General features: G+C 42.2%; 1 protein-coding gene across 1 annotated transcript in view; it reads right to left on the reverse strand.

Annotated features, from left to right (window-relative positions):
- LOC126557635 (uncharacterized) overlaps positions 1 to 19,513 on the reverse strand; it is a 73,536-nt gene extending 54,023 nt beyond the window's left edge. Inside the window, exon 1 of the mRNA XM_050213484.1 lies at positions 19,360 to 19,513. Within this exon, the coding sequence (XP_050069441.1) occupies positions 19,360 to 19,429 (70 nt within the window). The 5' untranslated portion in view covers positions 19,430 to 19,513. The remainder of the gene's footprint in view (positions 1 to 19,359) is intronic.
- Positions 19,514 to 20,469: the final 956 nt, after the last annotated feature.

Here is a 20,469-nt window from a genome sequence, read left to right on the forward strand (position 1 = left end):
CCATACCAGCCTGTGCCCCGGAGGGATAACGCACCGCACATAGGCACCAGCATTTCCAATTGGCCATCACCGAGCAGAGCGCACAAATAGTCAACGTCCACAAAACGTAATAATGGATTGAGCACGGTAATTTGCTTTCCGCAGCTTTGCAGCCCGCTGCTTGACACACAACGACGCAAGACACATCGGGTCGCCCGGTTCTGATTTGGTGAAAGCATAGCTCAAGGGAAGCTGGCGGACCCGGTCTGATGTCCAAGCCATTTTAGCAGCAACGACCGCCGTCACTCGCACCAGCAGTGGTGGTGAACCTCCCAGGAGAGTGTAGCCGGTGGGTTTTCTGTTGGAAAAATGTTTCGCTTTCATTAAATTCTAATTTATTATTCATTCAATGTTTCAATCAATACCATGCGCCGGATTCGCACAGCAAGGATACCTGTAAGCGAATCGGAGCAGTAGGTGTGTGTGTGTGTGTGTGTGTGTGTGTGTGTGTATGTTGACGACAGAGTCGAGTGGAGGAGTGGAGGCCACTAGCAAAGGGCAGCCTCTGCAGGTTTGGTCGCCGTACCGGCGTCACGACAAAACGCACTTTTTATTTATGATTGCTTCCCAGCCGTCGGACGTCAAAATCATTCGCACGGAAAACGGACCGATGGAAATGAAACGAATGATAACGCAATCAAGCAGAGCGAGTGGCTGTTGTCGCCTTTTTTTTCGGCTTTGGCTGGGTGCACAAACTCCAAAAGGTGATCGTTTTTCGGTGGTCTGGTTTTGATTCGAGCTTTCCTTCGTCTTCCAATGCACCATTGGTAGTGTTGGTGTCCTTTATTTCGGCGAAATGGTTGTTGTGTTTAGCGTTATTTAGTGTGTGTTGTCTTAACGTGCCTATTGGTCTATTTTTTCGTTGACGAAATTGAGATGATTTTGCTTTTCTTTTTGCTCGTGGTACGGTAACTTCACTGTGGAATTTTATGCTGACCAATTTCGTGGAAATTGACGAAGAGGATCAAACTTGCTGCACAAAGCACAGCGATGGAGAGCCAGGTGGGAGGTCAGGTTTGCAGGTTGTTGGAGAATGGTGTAAATGGGTCTCCAATTTCCTCTCCCCTTACCCATTCTCGCTTCGTTTTGCAGTTTTCCTTCAGTGGCACCCTGGGCAGCAGTCAATTCAATTTCTAATTTACCCACGCCGCCTAGTGTACATTAGCGGGCTGTCATGCTTGGGGGATGCCTTGGCAACGTGGCTGGCCCGTGCAACCAATCAATCGTGCTTTTGCGTGGTAATTGTTTTCCCAGGAAAAAGAAACCTTTCCAAGTGGAACATTTTCAATGCACGGGCCGTGATGTGAAGTGACGGTTATTGTTTTTTTGTAGCAAATTTGACCCACAAAATTGCAGATATGCTTTTAGAGATTAAATATTGAAAAAGGTAGCGAGCAGGAAGATCCTTTCGCCGTAAGTTACTTTCTAGCTAATTAGCAATGCTGCAAAATGGAAGACGGATTGACAGCAGTGCTGGTCGGTTTGGGGGGGAAAAGGGCGTATTTCTTGTACGGAGTGGTGTATTTTTTAGTAGTTCCTTGTAATTGTTGCCTTACCGAAATGATTGGCAGCTGTATTTCGTAACACAAAATATGTCCTTTTTATTGTTTTTAATTTACAAAAATACTCAAGTTTGCAGATGTTATATTATTCGATTCTTCAGAATGAAGAAAAAAAAAATCTTCAGAGTTGTTTGTTACGATTTTTGAAATTATTCAAACATCAAGGAAGAACCAGATGTGAAAAAACACGGATGATATTCTGACAATCTACTGTCTCCCCGTACGTAGGACTGACTTTTTCGGCACAAATAATCAAAGAAGCTAGAAATTGCCTCCGGAAACTTCACAAGCTTGCAGTGCCCACGAAAGAGAAGCAGCAAAGCAAAAACTGAACTTAATCTGTACACGTCTCAAGCTTTTGCAGATTGCACACCGTACAAACTACTTAAGATCAATCCATCACGATGCTAAACTAGGCTAGGATATCACTTCAAACATTGTATATCGTCTAAATATGCAAGAAATGATGGAAAACCTTGGAAGTGAAAGGAAATTCAGTTTATAGTCAAATTTACAGCCTAATCACGTTAAGTACTTGCGTAGCGCCGGCGATAAAGTGCTGAAATTTGCTTCCCTCTTATGCGCCGTGCGCGCGTGTAACTTAGTTAAGTGAAATCTCATTAGCACGGCTTGCTTATGGCTTAGCGCTGGAAGATGTTTCCAATCTACTATAACCGAACGGATGACGACGACGTTAACGGTGACGATGTCTAGGTGGCAAACTACTAGTTGCAAATATTGAACGTAAAGTGAGCGTACACCGAAAACGTCAGACTCACAAAAGTAGTTTGCAGGGAAAGTTTCTTCATCCCGTGACTGGGAGGGAAGCATCGTATCGTTTGCTTCCCAGATTGCACTGGCTGTTGCATGGCGTTCTGGATGAGTGTGGAATGCACAGCTGAAACAAGCTAAGTGATTTGATGCATGTAATTTATTTACCGGCTGCAGCAAATAGTGTTTTTCCCTTGTTCGCAGCAACGATTAAAGTTTGCTCATAAGCAGTGGAATTGCTTGGGATGGGATGCGCGTAATGATAAAGAGTGTAGTTCATTTTTCAGTCGCTAGTATACTTTTGTAATCGAAAATATTGTCCGTTATAGATGAGATTGAAAAGCCCAATGGCATATTTGAATAGTGAAATCATAGCATCAGCGGTGTAACATTAGATGAAAAACAAATAGCCAACAAGCGAGAATGATTTAAATTGCTAAATAAATATTTTCACACACAAGTTCATAACCCAACAGCTTATTTTCGTTCCGATTGATCTTTCTAAGCAAGAGCAATGGTTTTCAATTAGCCTTATTTTGTGCAATAAATTGAGCAATTTGTTTTGTTGATAGCATCGTTCCATCGAGCGTTCGTTTTGCTCTCGTTCATTCACAAAGAATTTTCTTTTCTCACACGAAAAAACAATTTAAAAAAATCAAACTGCAGTGTGCTCTTCAGTATAGCCATTGGATTGCCAATTTTAAAAACAGGAAGTGACCAATGTCATGGTGGCGATGAGAAATGGCTCGATATTTCGCTACGCAACAGCTATTTCTCAGTAGTGCAGGAAAACTAATGAATTGCTTTCGATTTCGGAAGTCCTTCTTGGGGATGACGAAATTGATTGGTAAATAGAAAATAAACTACATTTCTTAGCGTATTTATTGAACATTATTTGGGTTGTTTTCGTACCTTGATCTTTTCGTTTAAGAGTAAAGGATTAATAAACTTAATTGCAATATTTTTGCTTCAAAATTATAAGGAAAAACAACAAATTTCAATATACTTTGAAACATGGATATATATTATTCACAATTACAAACCAACTTCGAACCGATACTCATTATCATTTATTCAAAATCGCTATTGAGTGCATTTGCTAAGCTTTATGATTAGTTCAAAAGTTTAGTTAATGAGAAATACTTTACTCGGAAAGATCAACCGAACGTGCATCGTAAAGCGGTTCTTAGTAGGATTTATACTCACGTATGAGTACACTAAAATATAAATTGAATACGTAAACTTGCTAATATATCTGTCTGTCAGGCGTATAACGAATGGGTGAAACATTCGTTTTTTCTTCTTTACATGTGTCACGCTGCTAAATCATGATGAAGATGCTGCTAGAAACATCCATGCGGAGAAAATATGACAAGCGAAAAGTGTAGAAATAATGCAGAAAGTGAAGCTAACCAGTATGTGCTTCGCAGTACGATGCAAACGACTTGAGTGCTCGAGTACTCCAATCGAACCAATAGTCGAACAGAAATTGGCGTTCTACGTTGGCACCGATGATTCCTGGTACCAGTTGGGTCTGTGTTAAATACCGTTACGATTCAACGCACGATGTGCAAACGGTCCCTTAGGAAGGTAATTGCATTTGCACCAGCATGCAGCACTGCGTTGAGCTTCCTTCGATTGACCGACAGGTACCAAATGGCAGGATACCTAATATCCAGTACCAACAAAGAATGGCTTTCATGTAAAGCAGCAGTAGAAGTTGTTTGAACGTTTGCTTAATGTTAGAGGTTCGATTCAACACACATTACGAGGTCATAATTCAAAGCACGAAGCAAACCGGCAAAGAAGGTTGGCCGGTGTATTACCGGGTGGGAACAGGGGCTAGGGAATGACAGTCGAACGTAATTATTGTACGATAAATTATTCAACCACACATTCCCGACCCTGGGAAAGATGAACCTCAACCCTTTAGCTTTGCCTGATCGGACGAGGAAGTTCCCGATCCGTTTCCGAAGCCTTTCGGAAAGCCTTACGGATAACTTCTACCAGTGGTCTTCGTGTATTTGTGTCGTCGTAATAGGAGGGAGTTGATTTTGGTCCGCAATTGAGACACTGGATCGTGTTTAAAGCACGGTTGAGGCTGAATTATATCATACATGTGCGCTATGCTCTTGGTGGACAATGTGTATGGAATATATAACGCTTACAAAGTGCATTTGACCTGCATGCTTTGTAGGGTACACGGACCTTTGCATGAATCTTCGATGTTTGCTTGCATTGATGGCGTAGTTTTGCGTTACTTGTAGTAGAATCTTTTCATTTGCTTGATAAAAGAAACTCGCGTAATGTGAACCTTTATAGAAATTGTTAAGAAAATTCCTATTTTATAGAATGGTAAAGACACTGCCAAAAGATCTTTGAACGTTGATTATAAACCCGAAACATGTTTTGTCTTCATAGAACAAAGTAACATTTTCTTTACAGTACCAAAAACTTAATCCATCAAGTTGGTTTTTATTCGTCGTAAATGTGTGTTGTTCTTTAGTTTGTAGATAAAAAGCTTAAGAGACTTTTTGCCTTTTTGTCGTAGGGTTTTTGGCACCCAAAGCGGCCCCGAGTGATATCTTTCGAACTCTTGATGTCGCTGCAAGTTGTGTTGTGCTGTTACGCAGCAATACAAACTACGATATTCATTCCGATAGCATCTAATCTACGCTTAGTGCAGCCGTATTCGTTGCGTCCCAACTATAAAAACCCTGGAAGGGTACACAGGCAACAAAAAAAGGCTAAGACACAGAATAGAGTAGAACTAAAGCAAAATGACTCCTTTGGAATTGTTCATTGCGAGACATTCCGCAAGCAGCCGACTCGCCATTCATGCTGTGAGAAGCGATAAAACGATTTACACTTTTATAAATTGCGTCCATTAATCTGTGGAAAACCCGGAACCGGGGCGCGAGAAAAGTGAAATGCTCTTTATGCCATCGCGCGTTGCCGTTTTTTTTCCCCCCTGGTTCCAATAGGTTTCAAATGGAAGGTTCGCAAAACGGACGACCGGAATCGCACAAAGAGGTGCCACCGCACTACCGACCCGACACACGGGCGCTCGGCGCAATCCGTACACTTTTCTTCCGCGGCAGTGCGAGGAAACTGTGCGAAAGCAGTCAACCGCAGCAATTCGCTATGCAAAACACACCGTACACCGAAACATAATCTTTTTCTTTTTATATTTTCCCCGTTTTTTGCCGACAAACCGAATAAAGAAGCAAACCCAACGACGGAGATTGCGAACGATGAAAGGTATGCAGCGCGTTGCGAAGGGCTAGGTTGTGGCGCTTCTACCAGGCGCATTTGTCATTGGAGGACACCTTTTTCGACACCTTCTAGTCACCCGCACAGACTGATCTGATGGGTCAGGGCGATGACAGGCTCCGGTTGGCCAGGGTTCGGCTGTAAGGGGAAGGGTTGCAATAAAATAACTTGCTTCTGTTTCCGCAAAGCAGACCCGGCTGAACAATGTGTATGTGCGTAGAGGAACCGTTTGTCGCACGGCTCTGGTACATTCCGTTTTATCTAGCATCAAGCAGCCGGGATGTAAAAGGATGTGCACCCATTTGCGAGAGTGTTAAAATGTGGGATTAAGAAGAATTTCTTTACGGTTCTTATTTGTCAGCGAATGTGTTGCATCGACTGTATCTATTTCGGCACATTATGCTTCGTAACTTTTGGGTCGTGAGAAATCCTTTCGGAGGGGAGAATAATCCTTCGGGATGTGTTTGAGGCATGCTTAAGACAAATAAGATACCATCTTACGGAAAGTAGAACGCTTTGTACGTTTTTTTAATACGTATTTCTCTATTTTTATTTCTCTTGGTTTATTCAGTATGTTAACAAACTTTTTTGGACATTCACACATTTTTTTTCAGTCAAGACTGTTTACAAGAATTGTGAGGAAAAGCATAGTTCTGAGTATACAATATTGGTTACTTTCGAATCCGTTCTCTAGGTTTTGTACATAAAATGTTCAAATCGGATGATCTCAATGGACTTGCAAGATAGCTCTTGAATATTCAGGTAGCATACAATGTTTCTTTTTAAATCAGACTGATTTTTCACTTTGACCGAGAGCCTTTTAAGCTAAACACCGTAGTGGCTCTCGGTGGTAGAGACGAGAACGATCTTCTAATGGTAGGACCAAGGTTCAAACCTCATCCGGAACGTTCTCTCCGTTGTGAGGATGAACAATGCGACTACGAGGAATTAACTAGTCTAGTAAGAAGTCGGAATAGTACGTTTTGTGTTTACTTTTTCCTGTAGAAGTAGCTACAAAAAAGTTTGAGCAGTTAATTGCGTTACTGCTGAAACTGATCGAAGAAGCACCGTTAAGTGTAATCGGGTACAATGAGGACAGATATCATTGAAATTAATGATGCTGGCCAACAAACAATTTCTTAATCTTTTCACCAACACCATAGTATGCTTTCGCCGTATATAAAGCACCAGTTTTGACCCAGCAGCTGTTGTTCACCTGTCCACGTAAATGCTCATAATAATCAACATTGCCATAATTTATTCTTCCTCGCTTTACTCACTCCCAAACACGTGTATTTACCTTCATCAGTGTTTTACTTATTTTGGAAGAAATGAATTCAATATAAGCAGAAAAAAAAACAGAAAACGGAAACCATTTTTTCATCTTCATTCCACCCAGCAGGCTTAGAAGGACAAGAAGGAACCCGAAAACGTTAACAATTTGGCTTCGAATTGTGTGGTAGCTATGCAACAGTTAGCAGAAACAAGGTTCAACATGACGCAAGTCCTGTCTTATTTCTGCTTAGTTGTCATAATCCTGACAACGAGAGCGGCATAAATGGGTCCCCAAAAATGTTGGGGAGTGAATTGGTGAAGCGTTTTTCTTGCTGGTTCTGTGGTCAGCACAATAGAAGACTGTGCTTCTTACGGCGGGCGTTCGTCCAGTTTCCGTTGTACGGTGTGGGTTGGAAGCATGCAATAAAAGATGAGTACGAATCTTAAAGCTGAACACTTCAAAGACAATACATTCGGACGAAATGAAAACTGTTATGTGCTTTCGTTTCCTTATTACATCAAGCTTTAGTTGGGATTCATTATGGTAAACTTTTTTAGCAAGCATGTGCAGTCCTTTCCATCTAAGAAAATCAAAAGCATACAATTCTTCATACAAAACTTGCACTATGTTTAAAATGGACGAAAATTATCCGAGGTTTTCCCTCGCCGAAAAGGGACACATTTTATTCATGGATATTGCGGAGAACCTGCGGTAGAGAGGGGGACCCTTTTGCGGTAAGGTACGAAGAAAACATTCTTGGGGATTAGCAAACATTTTCCTAGAGCCGACGACGGTCGAATGGTTGGCTGCGGATTAGCTTCCATCCCGAACGATGGGGCCACATTTTCCCATCGCATTCCGCCTCCGGGTTTGGGACATGTCTCGGTACTTCGGTCTTCGTGTGGCCCTATGCCACCGTGACTGTGGCAATGGTGCTATTTTGTCATCATTACAGAGCAGTAGAGGCTGTTGAAGGCTGGTGGTTGTTGGTGTCAGTCATGTATCTTCATAATGGTGACCGAAAAAGCTAATACCGAGCTTCGCAAACAAATACCGACCACTAACATGGTGACAATTTAGCATTCCGCCTCCGACGAACTGCGTGGTGCGCCATTTACCAACAGGCAAGAGATTAAACCATTTTTATTTGCATACATTATCTGTTAGACTTGCCTTACTTGAACCGTAAATTCAAATTAGCTGCACGGAAATTAGCTAACGTGTCGGTGGTTCCGACGCGAATGGCCTTTCCCATTTCTTTGACCGATAACCGGGCGTGTTAATAAATTGGCTGATAGATGGGACGGTTCACAGTGTTGGCCAGTGCTTTACTGTCACTTGTGTAGTCCCTATGAGACATGGGCGTTGGGGTTACGGTTTCAGGAGCCACACACCGGCCGAGTTCTTGGCACGTTTGTGGAAAAGTAGTTGGATAAATATATCTTGATTATTGACAAGCAAAGCTGAAAAAGAAGGCGTTGGTGGCTTCTCGGGTGTGGGTTTATGGTGCATACTTCACAAAGCTGTTGCCCGGAGTGAGAGTGTCTCTTGGTAACATTGATACATGGGTATTGATAAAAATCGGAGCACTTTTACAGTGCCAATAAATTATTGTAACGATAGGATGTGTTTAGTGAATCTGAGGGTGGGTCTAGTTTCCATTAGTCTCAACCACAAGGGTGATGATAAAATATTGTTATTGATGTGATGTGAATTGCTGGATTATTGAGTTAGTTTCAAGGTGCTGTAGTTGACAAAAGCCACTGACTACGAAGTCAACATGCATGCAAGAAACATACCTAATGCGTTGAAAATTGACCATGGAATATTTATCAATAGACCCATTTGTGCAGGTATTTTCATAAAATGTTTTGGCACATTTCATTAACCAGAATCATTGTAAGGTAGCAATAATAGAACCGATACTCTTTGCTACGATATCACACCTTCGTCTGTCGTTCAAATATTCCGATCTTTCTAGCGGACGCATCAACACCATCATTTTAACTAAACAAGACCTGACATGATTACTCTGTCCATGTGGAAGACGTTAAAACACTTCACGAGTTGTCGTTTGATGCTACCATCTGTACTATAAATGTTCTTAGTTGGAGTGATTTTGGAGCCCTGATAAGTGAAGTTTTGGATGACTTGAAAGGCGCGGTCTGATATCTTTAAATCACCTTACACAAATCAATGTTTGTTAGCAGGACCACTGATGGTACTACCATCATATTGGATTTTGTCTCGTTAATCACCGTCTTTTGAGACAAGAAATCCTGAAACTTATCGTGTCTACGACTTCAAGAGATACCAGGATCTAATTTTATTCATAGAAAAGGAGGCTTATAGTTTCCAGGGCCGATTTTTTTCCAAAACGTACCGCATAGAAGAGTTTTTAGAATTTATTACTAACAAATTTTTGCTTAATAATTCGTTTACTATCTTCTAAGCAATCAAAAACATAAATAGTGTTCACTGTATCTGATAAAATAAACCATTCTTCGGAAAACGAGGACTATGAGCATTTTCTATCAAAATGTAATGGATTAAATAATAAATTCAATAGCCAAGACCATGAAAACGTTTGAATTAATTGACTCGGTGTTTGAATTGAAAAACGAAAATTTACGAAAAAAAAAGACCATGCTTTACAATATTTCTTCGAAAAACCATACGTAGTACGACTACGCCCATCATGGAAAGGTTTCGCTTTTGACGCAACCACGCACACCACTCCGTACGGCTACTGGTATTTTGCAGAACAAATCGACTCCATTGCATGATAAAGGAGGCAGCATGGGAAGCAGAGAAGCCGTGTAGCAACGAGATCCGGTGCACGGATTTTTCCACGTGCAAGGGGCCCAACGGTATGATGGAGTTTGATTTATTCTGCATAATCAGCATGGTCGTAAATATTTCTACTTTGAAGGCAAGCAACAGTGCGCATGGTGCCCGGCCCGGCCCGTACCATTGCGAATGTCCATCCGAGCTGGTCGGTCGAGACTGGACCGGTTTCAGCTTAGTCAGGATTTTATTTGACGTGAGTGTTGTATTCTTCCGCCCGTCCTTGCCCCTTCCCCCCCCCCCTCCAAATGTTGCTACCTTCTTGTGCGGGGATTAGTTTGTGGCAGCGGCGAACAGGGTCCGGAAATGAACCCGGGGTCAGATGATTGGACAGTAGGGCGTCCGAAGCGGAAGCAATCACTGAAAAAAGGTTTCCAGAATTGTACGAAAGCGTTGCATGTGTTATTTTGTGTTGGCTTATTCCTTCGCCCAGCCATATTGTTTTCCCATAATGTTTCGATCATGTTTACGGTATATTGGTATGGCGAGAAATGAATGTGAACAATTTTGATTGGTTTAGCGGAACAGATTGATGATGAAAATGGAGGGGATTTAGTGGTTCGGAGAAATCTCGCATTTGAGAGCCGTACCAGGATGTAGTGATTGACAAAATTTTAACGATAACCATACCATGGTACGCGCCGTTGCTGGTGGAATTTTAAGCTGGATTGGTAACACATGGTACGGAGATTAATTCCAGTCGAGGTAAGGGACGGAGGTGGAAAGAGAGATTGTTTTCGTAAACACATTATAGCGATTGGATCGTAAAGCTTTTAGGTCGTGTAACATATTATCCAAAAAGAACATAGCAGTGTAGTTGTTTTAAAAGCTTTCGCTTGCTGTTGTTATTTTTCAGAAGAAGTAAACGGCGATCAGCAGTTGACGGGTGCAAATAATTATACTGTTGTCGATATCCACTGCCAGGCACAGTCCATAGCAGCATAATGCGCGTTGTTCAGCTCCGTACATCATACTTAATGAATTAATTTTAACATCATTTGCGTATTTGTTAGCCGCATACCGTGTGGATCACTACGAAACATACTATTTGATCCACGAAGCATGTGGTAAAATAAACTGTTTACTTTGCCCAGCGAGCATGGTTGTTCAGGTGCATCGACAGTTGCTGGCACACAGTACATCAACAAGCGTTTTGTTTATCTTGTCGGGATGTAAAATTCATTAAATTTCGCATTCCAGCATAATGATGATGTAAAATTAAATGTCATTGTTTTCGGTTTGAGTTTTTATACTTTTAAACCATCCGCACGGAGCTAATGTTTACGGAACACCATGAATACAGCCGTGTGTTTGTGTTTTGTGTTAATTTTTTAAACGAAAATCCAGCTTCACGCATGCACACCACTGCTGACCGTTGTCATAAATGCAATTCTATGAAATCGTTTCACGCTACGCCCTTTAGCTTTAATGTTGGTTTTTCCCCCCCTGCTCGAGGCGAAGCGAATCGATCCATGAAATGGCCAAACCATCATGGCGAAAAACCATTTCACCAAAGAAAGTATGGCGAGAAAAGTACATCCCGTGTAGACGACGATGCTCAAGCTTACGGTAACTTAGTGAAGCGTTGGAGTGGTTTTAATGTGTAAATGTGGTTTCACACTTTGCCCACAACGACCGACCCGACCGATTGAATCGATTGCTGCTACGGGATCGGGTTTCGTACCGTTCACCTTTACCAAAAGCGCCATTGCTTCCCGAAGAAAAGCCTTGAAAAAGAAAAGTAGAGCGCCTCTAATGGTGAACTTTCTATTGTGTGTACGTTTTTCGGTTGAACAAACGATTCCCCCTGCTATTCTTCGCACCGCACCTTCCATTCCTCCGTGCTAAACGGTTCGGCACTAACGCATTGAGCACATCGAATTCATTACTATTATCGCATAACTTTGGCACAAAGATAACGATGCGCGCGGGCTGGGCAGTAAGGACGAAGTAAGGACGACGGCGAGTGATGAAGCATAAACGAACTGTCCCGACCCATACAGCGGCTGTTAACGGACGCGAAACGAATGCACCCAACCATTGGGTACGGGAACGAATGGGATGCGAGGGTGGGAAAATTGCGGTTGATTTGATCAATGATACGTTTCAGCGATTTTTCCAACCACAAGCAGCGAATGGAAAAGCATAATTAACGATTATTGCCTCCAATCCGGCGTGCTTTGGTGATTTTTGCGTGTTACGTTTCGAAGATTGGATTTTTTGTGTGTACATTCCCTGTCCCTCTCTCTCTCTTTCTGCTGTGCCTGTGTGCGTGTGTGACGAAGAGAAGTTGGGAAGATGATTTTATGCTAGTGGCAGGAAAGCAGTACAGGGAAAGCGATCTGCTTACATACAGCAAGCGAAGCAGAACTCGGCCAAGCTTTAATTGTGCTTCGGTACGGGTGAATCAAAATTTAGGTGAATCATATCGATAAAAATAAAGTGTAATACTGGGGAGCGCTATGAACTTTCAGCGACGAATGTTCACAGATGGATGTATTGCATTATCGAAGGTATTAAAGAGCTTCGTTAAAATGTGCTTGATGAACGTTCCATTTAATTATAATAAAATGTACTACATTTAATTTCACATCGGCCGAACGTTTAAAACGTCAAAATAAAACAAATAAAATTATGATTTTAAATGTACATGGGTTTAAGTAATAATTAAACCTTCAGAACTTTATTGATAGTTGTGAAACAGGCTTAAGGACATTACAAATATCGCTGAGAAAGACGGCGGAACAATTAAAACAGTGGACTAAAGGAACTTAGTGAATGCTCGTAGCGCAGTAGCTACCATTATCATAGATTATTTATTTATTTGTTTATTTATTATTACATTGAGTCATCTAGCCTGTTTCGGTTCTATTCCTATTCCTACATAATTATCCTTATTTAACGTAATGGACAGGAACACTAACGAAACGAAAAAACCTTTCATAAAATACCTTTACGGAGCAGAATAAAAACCATAAATGAAAGGCAGAAAAACAAGGATTCAATTGTTTCAATAGATGCTACGCAGCTACCATCTGGACCACGAGCATGGAAACGCCCGGAATACCCCGGAACAAGGTGCCCTCACACGATAAGACCACGGAATATGGTGCCCTTTCACGGCTTCGAAGAAAGGAAATGTCTCCCAGCAAAGATGAAAGGAGTATCTTACTTTTAGGTTTATTGTAAGCAATACGGCCTGGTCGTGCTTTATGAATTAAAAAAAAAAGAAAAAATATGTGCTACGCAAGATTAGTTTAAGATTACTCATGCTTATGTTGAGATTGACTGCGATTGATAGAGCTATAATTTTAGATAGAGGATCTTTTGAACCAAATTCAATCGATCTAAAAACGGAACTAAATAGTAGCCTTGGTTTAAGAATTCTACTTGAAGCCTGGAAGTTTATACTTTCAAGAATGTACGGGGCGTCAATAAAACCGCTGATGAGCTTATGTTAAAAAAACGCAATGCGCCGTCATTCACCTATATTGAAGTCCTAACCACATTCCAGTCCGAAAAACAGACACCTAGTACGGTATGTGGCTACGGAAGTGCTACGAGACCAAGGCAGCAGATAATAGAGCGCCAATTTTCTTTGCACTGATTTCAGCCTGTCAATGGTGTACGGTTTCACTGGTGTCCATGTAATGCTATCCAATTCTTAAATTGGCCTAAAAATAGCACAATAAAAAATTTAAAACTATAAGGGTCCTTGAAATCCTTGCCTACACGTGAAATAAAACGTAGCAACCGACACGTCTTAGCAATAGTAAGTTCGTGATGTTCTTCGAAAGTTAGCCTAGAGTCTCAAAATACACCTAAATCACGAATGACGTTTTTACGCGGAACTGAGCAGCCAGCTAATTTGTAATCAAATTCTATTGATGACCGTTGTCTAGAGAACGTTATGACCGAGCATTTTAAAACATTTACACGCATACAGTTTAAAGAACACCAAAACACCATCTGCTTGAGAAGTATCGTGATGGCCACACACAAGTTCATAATTTAGATAATGTCTTCGTCGGCTTCTGTACGACGACCAAAAAGCAAACAAACACACTTTTATGTACAATCTTGTTAAATTTTTTTACTTTATTCTAACCGTTTAACCGTTTAATCAATCACGTGTAAACGAGTGTTTGAAAAAAGGTGGCGTTTGACCTTGTTTCAAAGCCAGTTTGCCCTTCGCACGCTCGTCTGAAATTGTTTTTCTTTCCCAACTTTGGCCGTCCTACTATCTATGAATTAACTCCTATTTTTGAATCAAGTCCTTTCATCAAATCAAGGTTTTTAATTAATCTTTATAATAATTCTTCTGTGATGTGGTTATCCTGTATCATCCAGGTGTTACGATTCAGTATTACGTTTAACATTTGACATTTGATCGTTTTTTTCTTTCTTTTGTGTAGTCCGGCACGCAGTCCGCAGTCGGCACTGTTATTGTAACAGATAATTTAGAACTTCACGGAGGAGGGACACCCGCACATATTCAATAAACTCATCAAAATTAATCATAAGCAAACTATTCAAAACTTACAAAGAAAGCACTGAAGCGGGATTTCCTGCATTATCCATGCCTGATTATAATCAAATGAAGGATAACAATGAAATGTCAATTTGAAATGTAATGAAACTCTACTTCTGGCAAAGCGATAATAATAATTCCTTGCATTGATGCAGTGAAGTATTTTCTGTCTGATTGACTGTTAAACATGTGTGCCATGTGTGAATAATTGAATTTTTTTAGTGAGTGATATTAGTTACATAATTTCAGCTTCCTTTTTATAATTCTAAATCAGTGTGAGGTGTAATAAAATTAGCACATGATAAAACTGTTTGTTTTAGTTCGGAACTTCGCATGCATAATGAAGAGAATGAGGGTGGATTAGCTTTGAGGTTGCGTTTATTGTTTCGAGACACAATGCCACTTTCTTGGCATTCAGCGAATGTAAGGCATAATCGTTTTATAGGTAGAATTTCCCATCTGACATAGAAAAAAGCTATGCAAACATAAAACAATTGTCTTCTTAGGGAGGTGATAATTAATTTAATGCCGGTGTATTATTTACCGTCTGTTTACCATAAGCCAATCGTTTGATTACGAGCATAAATCAAACATCAGAAATAGACGTTACGATTAATCGTACGATGCAATGCGCCTAGGGAACTACCATTCTTATCTGGGTCTATTTTCGCACAAATGCTCTGAAGGGGAAAATAATACTGCCCGAACTTTTATCACTGTAAATAAACGTTAAAATTTATATGCATCAAAGCGGTGGTGGAATGCTACCGGAACCACCAATGCACGTAGCTAAGGCAAATGTTTCGTTTCGTTATAAAACACCAGGCGTCTCCATTGAGTCATAAAAGCTCGGTTTGAAACATTTTGCCCGGAGGCATAGCTCACGCTACTCTGCACACTTACTGCATGCTTGTGCACTTAAAGTGTGCTCCCAATTTATTGAAGTCACACGATCCACTCGGGCAGGGCTCTTGAAACCTCTCTGTAAAACAACAAACACACTCACACATCGTGGCTGGGAGGTGTAAAGTTTGTCGGATTGTGATTATTTGACAAGCATGAGGCAGGCACAAGTAATCAGCCTAGACCGATAAAGTCGAAAAGTTTATTTCACCGCACCTTTCCATCGGCTCAAAAGTAAACCCTCCGCCCCGTTCGTGCGGGCACACCAAGTAAACCGATGGTAGTACAACAATTCCAGTTTTATGTCAATCATCAAACGACTCTTTGACGACAAAAATCCAGACAACAGGAGTGGGATTGCAAACAGGGCTGTGGGAGTGTGCTTTTCCGCGCGTTAAGTACTTGCAGAGGGTACTGCAGAGGGTTGGTTGGGCAGGAGGATGGAGGGATACACGGATGGAAAAATAAAACCGGATATTTGCGTTGGATTTTTGTTTCTTCTTTCTAGCGTCGCAATTTTCCTCATTTCAGCGGGAAATGGGAAATTTTGGCTGTGGATGGATATTTCCCACCCCACAGGGATATGAGCCAAGATTTTGATGGCTTATTCAATTTCTTTTCGGAATGTATGGAAATACCATCGGGTGCCCGGTATTCGATTTTCCGTTTCTCCGCATTCCGTGCCAACCAAACATCCGCCCCCTCCTTACCCATATAGGGACAGGCATTTTGAGTTCACTTTACGTTGATCATTTGCATGCGGAATTGTGACGAGGCTGTTGGCGGGCTGCGATGGATGCAGTGGCGGATACGGATCCGTTTGGTATTTTAATATTGATACGCAACGCAAACATCAGCACCGCTCACTTGGTGGATCATATATCATCAGGCCAAAGTTTGGGCAGGCAGAGCGAAACATTTGACTGCCGCCCGAACTGCTCGGTTGCGCTGCTGTTTATTTAGGCAGCACGAGTTTGTTGTGCGATCCGAGTGTGGCAAAGCAGCCAAGCAAATACACATTAATGGAAGCGATCGGATGGATGGATGGCGTAGGCGCAGAAGCGGAAGTGTGGCAACCGAAACGTCTCCCACCGCACTCAGCACAGCGTCTTTCGGGTGACGAGCTGGGGGAAAACATTCAGCAAAGGATGGTTTCCTTAATTCAGTGCTCCTAATGCAAATCTTTTGTTTGTTTTGAGGTATACTTATCTCAGTCCTTTTATTTGCACGAACAATTAGGAAAGATATTTGGGATTGTTTTGATGAAAAGTTATTCTAGCGAAATGAGTGTTATTGGTGAAATAATTTAAATTTGTTTAATGGATCGACGAACGAGTCATTACAGATCGGATAATGTATGAAATTAAAATTAAGATACAATTTGTAGATAATTCATACTAAGAAGATAAAATTAAAGTTAAAATCTATTTTTCACACTACTCACGCTTTTTAATCGACAAGAGTAGAACAAACTATTAAAGTGACATTCATTTAGAATTCGGTCACTCGTCATAGGTTGTAAAACGAAAAAAATTTAACGTAGAAAAATAATTTCTGTACCAAATGAAAGGCTTTAATTGCGCTCCTACCAAAAAATTCAAGAAAAAATATTTGTTTATGACGGATGAATTTAAGCAACATTCTTTTAAAAGCTCTTATGAGCTGCCGCACAATTGGTTCATCCATTTCAGAAGCTGTTTTTTTCTATAGCTTTACTTAAAAGCAAAATATACTTTTCAAGGCACTGATCTTCATAAACTGTCGAGTTCATAGATTGATTTGTTATAAAAAGCCATGTTTTGTGCCCCCACAGGTGCAGATGGCTAGCCATACTATGAGTTTGTGGGTAATTTTGTCAGCAAAAACAAACTTATATTTGTTGGGAACATTGCCCCGTGCTGTGGCAACGTAAAATGTTTGACCAGAATCTTGCCTCAAATTTATTTTATTAAAGTTTCGTCATCCAGAAGAACGCAACCCGCGTTCTTTGTTAGAACCTAATCATACAATTTTCGGGGCGCGTGGTTTGCACGATGTGATAATGCTTCAGAGTTCTTTATTGTTGCTTTGAGGCACGAAAAGAGCGGTAGTCTACATTCAATTCGATTCTTTTGACAGTACTCATGCTGCACCGTATTTGTTTTTAAATATCCCCAACCGACAGTCCAAGGTAAGCCTGTAACGCTCTTAACATCTTCCAGTTTAGCTGACATTGCTCATGTACGACGATATTGTTCAACCATTCTAGCCACGCTGTGATTGGAATCTCGGCATCATCTATCCCGTAGACAAGAAGGGAGATATATCGGACTGCAACAATCACAGGGGACTGATGGTGTTGAATACCGCCTACAAAATATTCTCCCTAATCCTTCAAGAAAAGCTTGTCCTAATCGTTGAACTGATAGTTGGAAACTATCAAAGAGGATTCCGAAACGGAAAATCTATCACTGACCAGATCTTCGTCATGCGGTAAATCTTGGAGAAGATGGCTGAACAGCAGTCGTGCCACGTACCATCTCTTCATAGATTTCAAGGCCGCATATGATAGCATAGCCAGGGTAAAACACTACGAGGCTATGAGCTCTTTTGGAATTCCGGTCAAACTGATCAGGCTTGTTAGAATGACCATGACCAACGTCACCACCAAAGGCCTGCGTTAGGGAGATGGGCCCACCTGTCTCCTATTCAACTTGGCGCTAGAGAGGGGCATCTTTGACTCGGAGGTGGAGACTTCGGGAACCATCTACTGTAAGTCAACCCAGCTCCAGCTCATTATTGGTCTGGACATTATTGGTCTGGGGCTCTCCCAGTCAGCAGAATCCCACCAAAGGATCGAGCAGGCGGCAGAAAACCTCGGCTTGCAGATTAACGAGACAAAAACCAAATTGATGGTGGCACCATCAGCGGCCCTACTAAGAAATCGGTGGGGGTGATGTACGGATAGGTGACCGCAAATTTGAAGTCGTACAAAGCTTCACCTATCTCGGGTCAAAAGTCAGCACCGAAAACAGCATAGAAACGGAGTTGCGCGCTAGGATCCTGCGTAAAGCCTGAGGAAACATCTCACCTCAAGAAACCTGTCGCGACGGTCGAGGCTGGGACTGTATCGTACCTTTATAGTCCCAGTACTCACATACGCCTCTGCGACATGGACCCTGTTCAAAACAGACGAAGCCCTCTTAGCCGCGTTCGAGAGGAATACGTTCAGAAGGATTGATGGCTCCTTAGGTGTCGAAGGATTATGGAGGAGCCGCCTCAACGACGAGCTGTACGGAAATGTATGACGACCTCACTGTCGTGCAGCGAATTAGGCTCGCCGGGCTCCGATGTGTTGGCCATGTTATACGCATGGCACCGGACGACCCAGTTAAGGAAGTCCATTCAGGCCGTCCACACGGACGGAGAAGGCGTGGTAGGCCCAGATCGAGGTGGGAGGATGACGTGGAATCATCCGCCATCAAGGCTGGGATAACGGATTGACGGATGACAGCGCGGGACCGTCAACAGTTCCGGATTCTGCTGCGGCAGGCCAAGACCGCAAAGCGGGTGTAGCGCCTGATAAGTAAGTAATTAAGTAACTATTCTAGCCACGCTTTGACGTTTCCGAAACCGTTTCAAAACATATTGAAATAAACCTACTCATTCACTCATAACTTCCAATACCTGTTCAAGGATAAATGTGCGTTCTTGTGCATATAAGAATTTTCGAAAGTTAAACGACTATTATAGAACTGAAATAAAAAATGCATGTTTTTTCACTATCAATAAAATAATCATTCTTTGCATCACAATAAATAATCAAGATGACTTTCTCATCGTGAAAAATTGCTTCCCGTTCACCTTACTGCTACAAGTTTCATGAACGGAGCAATATTCCGTCCATGATAAATGAGTACAATTTCTCTTTAGTTTTTTCCAAGAAAGACATATAGACGTGACAGGCCCCATTCACTTGACGATCGTTGGAAAGGATAGAAGTAGTTAAATAGCTTAAACGATACCGCCATTTGTTACTGCAAATCACTACAAAGTGGGATAAAAAAGGAATTCGAAAGAAAACTACACACGCACACACACAAACCCATCCCAACCGATCGACTCTTATGCACGACCGTTGGCTAGCGTGTGTGCTTGCGTCGCTACGGAAGTCTTACCTGTGCTGCTCGAGCAGAAGAAAATAATCATCCACAAGATGCACAATATGTGTGCCTTCGTCATTGTCATTTTGAATGCGCTCAGCCACTCCGGGAGGGAAAACTGTGTCCCGCTCGGTGGGTCGTTGCCGTAATCTGTTCCGCTTCCTGTTCCTGGGTGGCCCGGTGCCTCTCTCACCCAACTCTCGGGTTATTCGAGCTGATCGGGTGGTTCACTCGCATCCGGCCATTCACTGCCTGGCGACGCCCACGACGCTGGCAAACACTTTTCAAGTTGTTTTCTTTTTTCTTTTTGCTTCTTTTTAAACCACTTTCTCCACCTCCACAGCTTCCCTCACTTCCACCCGCCCTCACTTTCACTGTCGATTGGATTGCCTCACTCGAAGGAGACCAGCGGTTGGCAAGCGTGGCGGGATGCGCACATTTGCATACAGCCAATTGCACTTTTCCACATGCACCGTTTCGGGCTTTATCTTTCGCTGTACTGCATCTTCGTGTGCACTTGGGAACTGCGGGGTCGGCTCTCTGGCAGCGAAACCCTTTACTGGTTCCAAACCACAACTAACCCAAAACCCTCCACTACCCAAACAACACACACGGAGCTACCACGGCCCCAACGATTGCACTGTAAAGGTCACACGCGTACACAGCCAGCCACATTCTCACCACCCGCATGGTGATTGTGGTGGTGGTTGCTGCTGCTGCTCACTTTTGCCAGCGTTCGGGCACAAGGTGCTGCTGTGCGAAAACGCAAAGGAAAACACTCGTCCTGCCACTTTGCATGATCAAAGAGAAAGCAGTCGCGTTTTCCGGTTTTGTTCTTCTTTGCTGTGTTCACTGCGTTGCGGGAAGGTTAACTTCCAGCCTTAACTCGGTTTTTAGTTTTGCTCGATGCAAATGTGCATCCTTCCGGTTACCTTTCGAGCCGTTGTTGCACTCCACACTTGACACAAACACTCACACATCTGCACGAAAAGAGAGGAAAAGAGAAAAGGGAAAAAGTTCGAAACGATTCGATTATTGGGGCCCACGGTTAGTCGTAGGAAGGTCCTGAGCAGCGGGCGTTCTGATGCACAGTAAGCGAGACCCGAGTACGCTGAGATTCATCCA

Source organism: Anopheles maculipalpis, chromosome 2RL (genome assembly GCF_943734695.1).
Source record: "Anopheles maculipalpis chromosome 2RL, idAnoMacuDA_375_x, whole genome shotgun sequence".
In the NCBI taxonomy this organism is placed as follows: domain Eukaryota; kingdom Metazoa; phylum Arthropoda; class Insecta; order Diptera; family Culicidae; genus Anopheles; species Anopheles maculipalpis.